Source organism: Gymnogyps californianus, chromosome 11 (assembly GCF_018139145.2).
Source record: "Gymnogyps californianus isolate 813 chromosome 11, ASM1813914v2, whole genome shotgun sequence".
NCBI lineage: Eukaryota > Metazoa > Chordata > Aves > Accipitriformes > Cathartidae > Gymnogyps > Gymnogyps californianus.
The window spans coordinates 14,657,442-14,667,152 of record NC_059481.1 but is presented as its reverse complement, the minus strand read 5'-3'; the positions used below and the strand labels follow the sequence as shown (position 1 = coordinate 14,667,152).

The 9,711-nt window shown below is 42.9% G+C and overlaps 1 protein-coding gene across 1 annotated transcript; it reads right to left on the bottom strand.

The window, feature by feature from the left end:
- Nucleotides 1-2,477: 2,477 nt before the first annotated feature.
- On the bottom strand, nt 2,478-8,427 carry MESD (mesoderm development LRP chaperone). The gene is made up of 3 exons (XM_050903308.1): nt 8,248-8,427; nt 3,621-3,853; nt 2,478-2,883 (listed from the first exon to the last, which is right to left on the bottom strand). The coding sequence occupies exons 1-3, from the start codon at nt 8,410-8,412 to the stop codon at nt 2,619-2,621; spliced, it is 663 nt and encodes a 220-aa protein (XP_050759265.1). The 5' UTR covers nt 8,413-8,427; the 3' UTR covers nt 2,478-2,618.
- Between the last annotated feature and the right edge of the window lie 1,284 nt (nt 8,428-9,711).

The window sequence follows — 9,711 nt, the reverse complement described above, 5'->3', positions numbered from 1 at the left end:
GTAGAGTTATGAACCATGATACCAGAGAAAGACTGGCTGGTGAAGAAGTTCCTGCCAGATTGCCTCATTATACTTACTAGCATATTTAATTATTTGTTCAGTGTAGAGCATGGAAAAGGGAGAAGAAAAATGGAAGACAAGCTACTTGAAGGCAGTATTTTATATCAAAAAGCAACCCTCAAGTCATTACTCCCATTAAAAACCTAAAAAAAACCCCCAAAACCCCAAACACTTTAAAATTTAAGTAAGCTATGTGGCACAAAACATGCCTGCATTTGGCATAGGCAACTTAATGACTCAAAAACAACCAAAAAAGCCCATCAATTGGCTGGCTGAATTTCAAAGCAGCTGCCCCCCTCCTTTTAACTATAAAGGGACAAGACCCAACCTACTGTAAATGCAGATTTATGAATGTCTAAAATTCTCAAAAGCTGGGCTATAGCTAGTGTAGTAATTGTTTCTCCTCCTTGGCTAATTTGCTTTTGTACTATTTGTATACTCTTTTGCATTGCTTAATTATTTAGCTCAGGAAGAACCCAATTTGATCAAAAACCAAATCATATTTATGTTTCATAACATTAGGAAAACTACAGAAACTGCATTTCCACACATTTCTGATCATAATCTGAATTGTCATCTCTACAAAATAGATTTGTTGTAAAAAGAAAAAAATCATTAATATTTCATATTTATAGTTTCGTCTGACCTCTGTTCATCTCGAGATGAGAAGCAATATTCTTTAAAAAAAAGGGAGGTGCAAGCCCAGAACACTTGACAAAATGATAAATTAGTTACGAACAAGAAATGGACTGCACATCTCTCCTCAATGCAATATCCAAATGTGTACAGATACTCCTCTCAACTCCGCTACACATTTGGATTAATACTAGAATATAAAAGTAATACAGTTAAACCTGAAGAAACACATGATTTTCATTTTTCCACTCAGACAAACAGGCACAGACCTGTTTAATGAAGCGTGGCCAGAAAGGTTTCTTTAATCCTAAATTCATACAAATATAATTAAAATTAAATAAAACCAATCACCTGGAACCTTCATCAACATCATTTAGTCCTTATGTACAGAAACCAAAGACGAGTTAGTCTGTCTCCCGAAAACCTAATGAAATGCATAATTATTTAAAAGGTTTTACTACTCAGTGCAACAGTAAGTTTAGTGACATCTTTTATTTTAGAACAAGCACTCAGTAAGCCACAGTTTCCCACTTTTGACACTGAAGTATTCCACAAGATCAACCATTATGGTTCAACTAGGACCTTTTATCCAAAAAACTTGGATTTTAGCACCTTAAATAAAGAGTCAAAGTAACATCTTAGTAGTATCGAATGAAGACAATTAATACTGTGCTCATCCTCTGGAAAATGATGTGGACCATACATACTAGGTGCATTTAGTCCCTAACAGATAGTAAGGCAGAAGGGAAACAATTGTAAGCAATGCGTTTGACTGAATACAACCTGAATAATAAAAAAACCTTCCCAATTATACAAAGTCTTTCAAGAAGAAATCGTATTTGCTCCCATACATCAAACTTCATGGTATTTAAATCAAATGTTCATTTATAATCAACCATGTCAGTCAGGAATCTGTACCCAAAAAAACAAAACAAAAAAATCTGGTTATTAAACATCAGTAAGTGATATGTCTAACTCAAAGTTTAACTCTGTACTGTAACTAGTGCTTTTTCAAAGATTTAAACAAACCCTTAAACCAGTAAAACAAATTAATTTCACAGTTAAAGCTATTTCTTCTAGCTCACTGTCTAGATAATGGGGCACACATAACATTTGCTTCCACAGGCACAGCTCTTTGGCAGCAGTAGCAACCTGAATGGCATGAACCCGACTTTTCCTTTCATCCCCACACCGCTCATGTGGGTACTGTAATCCCACTAACAGCCCGGCATCCCTTCTGATGGGTACAGAATCTCCTTTCTGCACTGACTGGGAGTGCATTAGCCAAGTATCTGCCTTAGCTTCAACCATGCTTCTAAGCACTTCCGTGGATTTCTGGGGACATACAGAATGGGTTTTGTTTATTTTAAAGAAACAGGCAGTCTAACCAGACACGTCCTAAATGCCGTAATTTCAGACATCTTTGGCCACTGTAACACTATTCTTTGCAATTTTAGGCAGTTTGCCAACTCAGTCTAGCAAACTGGCTTCCAAGAGAATCTTTTAGCACTGTACTCTGCTATCTAACAGCAGCTATGAATCAATGACCAAGTTGCACACCCAAGATGGATGTAGCTACTACAGATGAACATCGGTGTATTCCGAGACTGTATTTCTTCTTTTCCGCTTAAGTTTGTCATGTTAGACACACAGATTTGTATGTTAATTTTAAACAACAACTAAAGCATAAAAAGTTACAAACCAAAGTAGTCAATCGCTGGTATTAAACATTACCTTTCCTGTAACTAAACAAATGGCCAATATTAATAAGTAAACTGGTGTATTTCAACATAGAAGTCTTTTAATCTCAGTAATCTCTGCTTCCTTCCTTCCTTCCCCCCCAGTAAAGCCAGGAATTGTATGGAAAATTAGTTTCCCTTCAAGGAACAGCAGAGCAGCATTCAGTCTGGTTAACGCGTCCGTCATAGATCCTCTCTCTGTTTGGTTGCTCGGTTGTCCTCTTTGATGCTATTAGATTTCTTGTCCGCATCTTTTTTCTTCTTTGCTTTTTCAGGTTTTGTTTTGTTTTTCACTTTCTCACTTTCTTCTGCTCCTTTGCCAGGATAAACCTGACCTTCCAGAGTAACATCCGCACACCTTTCTTGATTTATCAGAAAGTCTTTGATCTCCCAGGCGTAACCGCCATCACGCAGCATAAAGATGGCACGATTTGAGCCAACAATAAACCTAGAGGAAAGATATGTATTTTTTCAGTTAGCTCTGTGCCTTTCAAGCACTACAACATTTTGCTCAATTCAGAGCACCTCCACAACTGAGGCATACATTTAAGAGCAAGAAGCTGGTCTTGTTGTTGCCTGGGGATGGGGACAAGAGAACAATTTTCTAGCACACAAGAATAAAATGTATTAAGTTTACAAATAACCAAGGAGGAGTAAGAATATGAAGAAAACTTAAGAACTAATTTGGCACTATGTAAAATCCACTAATGGGCATTAAATTTGCTTTATACACTTACTGCAACCCTTCTCAGCCTCAATACAAGAGCACAACATTCCTCTGTTTCAAAATGATCCTCCTCCTCTGAGAGAAAAATCACATTTTTTAGCCAGGGGAACAAAAAGCCTTTTGTGGTGACAAGTCTTCCAAGTGTGATGTTTTCCATCAAGCACATAAAGGCAAACTACTGCAGCTAAAACTGATAAACAGCTGAGACGTAATGAGATAGAGAAACTAGGCTATACATACATCATGTGTAAGTGTTAAAAAGATATGTGCACCACACCAGAATTTTTGTACCGTGACTTAAAACGAATTGGCATATAAACTGATACAGAAACAAAGAAACAGTGATGGATGATGGAGGTGGGGAAGGGCACAGGATGAACAGTTGAAAAGATTTTCAGAAAGAAAGAAACAAGGGTTCTGTAAAAGCAAGAACTTTATCCTTGCGTACAACAGCTTACCTTTGCACATCATAGTTTGCATTGAAGAGACTGCCCTGCCACAAGCTAGTAATTTCTTCTGTCTCCTTTTCTGTGGGATTTCCCGACACTGTGACAAACATCATCAAAGTCTTCCCCTTTTTTGTCAGCTTCAGAATACTTTCAGGCTTGCCTGGATCAATTTTTGAGAAATCTATTGGTGCTGGAGGCCTCTTGTGTTCGGGAAGATCCCCCTCTTCAATGTCATCATCCTTCTGTTTCGAAAAGGAAAAGGAGGCTTTAAACTCAACTGTTCCACAAAGCTGTTCTTTTTTGGAATTTCCCATTGTTTAGAGAATAACTTTGCTTTGATAAAAAGAAAGTATTTTTTAGTTTAATGATGGGGATTCTCAAACCAAAAGACATAGTAAGTTTTGTTTCAGGATACTTCACCAAGAGCGCTCTTTCCATTTATAACCCTCCCCTCAAAATGATGCACATTTTCGTACTGACAGGTAGAATCTCATTTTACCGTGTACTGAGAAATATTTCAATCTCAAGGCTAATTCAATACAACTCCACCTAGGTACTTCATAAAATAACACTTTTTTTCTTCAAAGTTTCACAGAAATTTATTAAGTATACAAGATGAACTGAGAAAGTTGCACTAAAAAGCCTCATACATACATAAATAAAAAAGTGTTCATCTGCATATTGTTTTCAGAGGTCAAAACTCACTTCTGGGAATCACGCGATCACTTGAGAATTTAATTTTCCTTACTTTGTGTCTTTAAACAAATAAAACCACAAGAATTCATAATTTCAATGCTCATGCAACAGGAAAACTTTTATTAAAGGTTTCACGACTTCTCTAACGCACAGATGCAGCTCGCAGTCTGACAACATAATCACCAAGAGTAAATCACTCTTAGAAAAAAGAAGAAAACTCTTGATGCCTCTGCTGAGGTTGACAGGCATTTAAATATTTGGAAAGGCAGAATTCAAACTGCTGCCCCTTAAAACAGCTTGTGACAGAGACAAGTGAATACAGTGACAACTTACATTAAGCCAGAACTTGATTCTTAAATAGTATTTGTATCATAGAATTAAAAAGCAAAAAAAAAGAACAGAAAAACCCAGAAGTCTTACACTGGCATCCACCCAAGCACTAGTAAATCAGCAGGAATTAAGGCAGATATTTTAGGTGTTGTTTTGACTTCAAGCATTTAGTGAAAATATGCATCACTCCATTAGGAACATGAACTGTAGCAGTATCTAAAGATATTCCCTTCAGAAGCCGAGCTTGATTTTTAGATCTAAGTACGCATTATCTTCTCATCTCTGCACGTGCATATATACAAACTCAACATCATCCTCTTACAACATCCCACTACAGGGAGCATCCCATGCCCTTTAAAGGTTAAGGTTTCATACACGTGACCTACGTTCTTTTCCCTTCTCAATTGCATAGAGTTTGCTGTCTTTCTGACAAGAGTTTAAAATTTTGTTACCACAGAATAAAAGTTGTAGAAGCCTTAGATTTTATCCTTTCTTTCCTAATTACATATCTGTTTCAGTTTTGCAAGTCTGAAGCATGCTTTCAAGTAGTTCACATGTCTTTGAAAATTCCATATTAATTGGGAGCAAAGGAGAGCCCCAGGAAAGTCCCGCTGCCCTCACTAAATGGGAACAATACTTATCTTAGAGGAAGCTGGAAAATGCTCATATTGGTAAAGTACAGTGAAAATACAAAATCTTACATGATTGAATGAAAAACGTTCTTCAAAAGTAAAAGCAAATCAATCCTAATTTTAGACCGGTTTGGCTAGCACAAAACCAGCTTATTTCACAGTTTTGAAAGGGAAAGGCAGAAACAAATGTTTCCAAATACTCCTTCCACAATACAGAAATTGACTTTGGATTTAGTGACAACACAACCTACTAACATATATTACCTATTTTTCCCTTAACTATTCACCTAAATGCTCATAAAGCTATATTGTTACAGTTTGAATAGAAATATTATAAGAAGCAGTCAAAAGCTCCCCTACACGACACTTCTTTTCTTGATCCTGTACAAACTATCATGCAGTTTTGTATTTATAAAACTATCTACAAAGTAAAAGACTGGAAGAAAAGTGTGAGCTTTTGCTTTGAAACGTCTAGCAGATACATTCATTTAAACAGTAACATGAGGCTTCAGAGGGAAAGCATTACACAGATAACAGTAATAACTATATATTCCTTCTCTTTCTCCTCCCCTCAGCTCCCATTCTCATGCATTTCTCATCAATGCCCTGGATTTTTATTTTTAAAAATATTAGCAACATACGTCACCTAATTCCTCAGCCTATTCAATAATCTTAGCTCAGAGTCAAGCCTGAGAAACCCTGAGCTTATAACAATAATGAACTATTTAAAGAATATGACATTTCAGTAACAGAAAGACCTCCGGACCAGATTCTCAGTTCCGTTTCCAGCTCCTCTGGACTCAAGGCTGCTGGAGAGTCCCTTTCCACGAGGGGAAATCCCTAGGTGGCTTCCTTCAAGCTCTAGTTGTGCAACTGAGCTGCTGAAGCACTCTCTCTCTATTCCCCATGCTCATTTTCCACTAGATCACTCTCCCAGTTCACCAGGCGGTCATGCACATGGTTGCACCAGCACAGTGCAAGGGGCGGCATGAGAGCCTGAACAGAGAGGTGGCTGCTTGTCCTGGGAAGGCTGCTGGAGCCACAGCCTCAGTCTCACCAGGCCTGTGGCTGAACCCAAGGATGTTAGAGCCACCATCCTCCAATGCTTTTAGACTAATTGCCAGGGAAATAAAAAATATTAGGAGTCATCTCAGTTGAAAGTAGTGACGCTTGATTCTGTACAGATCTGCGCCCTGTGCCCCTCACTCCGGAGCATAATTCCTGCTCTTATCCAAATTCATAATGGCCCCTTTGTTTCTCATCCCACCCCATCAAGTCCACTCACGCCCCTTCTTCTCCTCTATCCTCCAGCCACCACCCCCTCAAGTCTTTCATGTTCCTTTTATGTGTCCTCACTACCATCAGGCAAAATGCCATACAGCTGACCAGCCCGAAGACCAAACAACCATGAGTTGTTGAGCCCCTGCTTCAGCAACTTTTTCCTTCTAGGGCTCTGGCTGTGATGTGCATTTCCTCAGTGGCAATGCCAACCCGAGCGGCCAACTCCCCAGCTGCTCAGCCACATCTGCATGCAACATGGCTACAAGTGTTTGCGCAGCACATGGTGAACTGGATCAGAGACCTGCTCCAGCTAAAGAGGAAAAACCCTGAACAGGCTCCCAACCCTGCCTGCCACATGGCTGGAACAGAATATACAGCCAAAGAGCCATGAAAGCACTAACCTGAGTCTCCCTTTCACCCAGGCATCTAATTCAAACTCAGAGATGCTCATCTTTCAAGATTTTTCCTACAATGCCAAATTTGGTTGAAGTTGGCCAATATTATCATTTAAGCCTTGTTTTTTTAGCAGCTGGGACTACCCGGTCCTTGGCTGATACCACTAACAGGAAGGTGAACTTTGAGCTTTTTACGTAATTTTATTTAAAATTTTAACTCAATTTTCTAAGAATCTCTCTTACTGAAGGGAGATACACAGTAACAGTCCATGGGATGAACAAGTCCATAACCTGCCAACAATGTCCAAGGCAGACATCCTTACTTCTCACAGAAGTTATTTTATCTATATTACATGTACAAAACCTAGTTCTCCACCTTGACTTACATCTGTAATTGGTGTTACAGGAGACAGAATTTTTCACTATTATTTCTTCCAGTTTTTGTGCAAAACATTCTGGGGAACGGCCTCATGGGAAAGAATAAAAGACACTGATGAGTGCTCTGGCATTTATCAGATGATGGAAAACAAAATTGTGAAAAGAACCGAACAGTGGCATGACAACCACATGGAGAAAAGAGTGACGGGGAACTGTCGAAGAAAGTTAAGGCAGCAGGCTGATGGGGATGAAGAGGGACAAGAGAGAGCTGGAATTAAAAGAAGTCATTAAAACGAGGAGTAGCAAAGAAGGAAACACCAAACCAAAACAACAACAACATATCTACTCTGTAAACGTGAAATGAGTATTTCTCCTGCTATCCATGCTTTGGTCACAAAACGCATATCCCTTAATACCCCGAAAGAGTAGACATTTACGACAAACCAGGCTGTTGGCATGCATCGACAGCGAGTGTTTGGGGCTCAGGCACTGGGAGGAGGGAAGGGGAAACCAGGGCAGGCTGAGAGCAGCTTCCCCAGGAGCCCCTTCTCTGCCCGCTCGCCCCGATTTTGTAACCTCCCCACGCACGAACCCGGAGCCTCGGAGGAAGGAAACCCGCACCTGCCACCCTAACGCCACCAGGCTTCGGGGATCCCTCCCGCGCGTTCCAGGCCAGGGCCCCAGCTAGGCCCGGGGGAAGGACGGCCGGGCCGCGGGCGCCAAACCTCCCGCCTTCCCCCGGCGGAGGCGCCGCGGGGCCGGGCAGAGCGGCCGCCCGACCGCGGAGCAGCCGGCAGGGCTGCCCCGAGCCGGCAGCGCGGCCCGCGGGCCCCCCCGCTCCCCGCGCCGGCGGCAGCCGCGGGGTCCCCTCTGCGGGCTCCGGGAGGCGCAGCCCCGCCGCGGATCCCCGGCCCCTCCCCGCACCTCCCACTGCTCCAGCAGCCGAGCCATGTCCGCGTCGTTGTAGTCCCGAATGTCCTTCTTCTTGGCCGGCCCGGCTCGCCGCTTCCCCTCCGGGTCCCCGGCCCCGGCTGCCGCGCACAACCACAGCGCCAAGCCCAGCAGGGCCCAGCCAGCGGCCGCCGCCATCTTCTCCCAGAGCTCGGCGCCGCGGGAAGGCGGCGCCGGCTGCCTTAAGGGGCGGGGGCAGCGGCGGCTCGGGCCGGGGAGGAGGAGGAGGAGGAAGAGGAGGAGGAAGAAGAGGAGGAGGAGGAGTTGGAAGGGGAGCAGGGGTGAGAGGGCAGCGACAGAGGCGGCGGGGCGGGCTGGGCGCCAATGGGGGCAGGGACTAGGGGATGGGGTGGGGGCAACTGCTGGGCCAGTGCGCGGCTGCTCCGGAATGAGGGGAGGTGTTGGTGCTCCCCGAAGCGTGCCCGAGCACCGGGAGCGAGCCGGGGCGGGGGGAGGATGGCGAGCACCCTCCTCCTCCTCCTCCTCCTCCACCGCGATGTCGCACCCCGGCGTGTGACGCGCTGTCCCGGCACAATGGGCCGTTTCAGGAGGCTCCCGCCCAGCCCCGGCCTGCTGCGGTCGGGGGCCGCTGTGGGTGTAGTCCCTGCAGATCTTGGCCCAGACGATTGAATGAAAGGTGGACATTGTCGTTTTTTTTTTTTTTAAACGTATGATGGACCAGCTCCTGGAATATAAGCTATGTGATGTCTTTTTGTTGTTTTTTTGAAAGCAGGATAACAAGTATGTGTTCACTAATCTATGTGATAGGAACTGGGCCCATTGCACTGAGTCTTCTGATTTTAACTAGTATCTCAGCAATACTAGGCTTTTAGAAAAAGACTTTTAAAAATAAAGCTGTTTGTTACTAAAATAGAACTCCAGAATGTCTGACCACCACAAAAAATGAAGAGAGACAGCTTTTTCTTTGTACAGACTACTTTTCCATTATCCAAAACCAAATTATTCAGATTGATGTCTGTATAGCCTTATCTCACTCTTCAGTCTTCATTTTTTTCCTCATGGAAGCTGTTTTAATTATAAATAGCACCACCACCTCTTTTGCGTTTTAGACTTGGACTCCTAGAAGTTTAAACTTGGGAACTGAAGGAAGCATCACAGTAACTGCTACTGGTAGATACTAATTGTGGTCAGACTGATTAGTGAACAGGGTGCTTTTCCATTCAAGTGGAAGCATTGAAGGGAGAGCAGGTTCAGAGCAGAGGAACTAATTCTATAGAGTGAACGCTTCAACCCCGATTCTGTAACTGTATATAGTCCTATAATGAACCAGGAGCCCACTGCCCTTATGGGCACAGCGTGCAAATACAAAACAAAAGCAGTCAGTAGGCAGGGGGTGTGGGTTTGGGAGGCTTTCCGGAGCCTGGACTAACTCTTGAAATGATAAGACACTGAGGGGCTATGTAGCTTGTGAACGCC

What these genes read in the sequence shown, in the direction of transcription:
- MESD (XM_050903308.1), bottom strand. Translation starts at nt 8,412, where the DNA reads ATGGCGGCGGCCGCTGGCTGGGCCCTGCTGGGCTTGGCGCTGTGGTTG. An exon ending in GGCTGCTGGAGCAGTGGGAG is followed by an intron (nt 3,854 to 8,247) that starts GTGCGGGGAGGG and finishes TTTTCGAAACAG; the next exon opens with AAGGATGATGACATTGAAGA. An exon ending in GCAAACTATGATGTGCAAAG is followed by an intron (nt 2,884 to 3,620) that starts GTAAGCTGTTGT and finishes TCTTTCCTCTAG; the next exon opens with GTTTATTGTTGGCTCAAATC.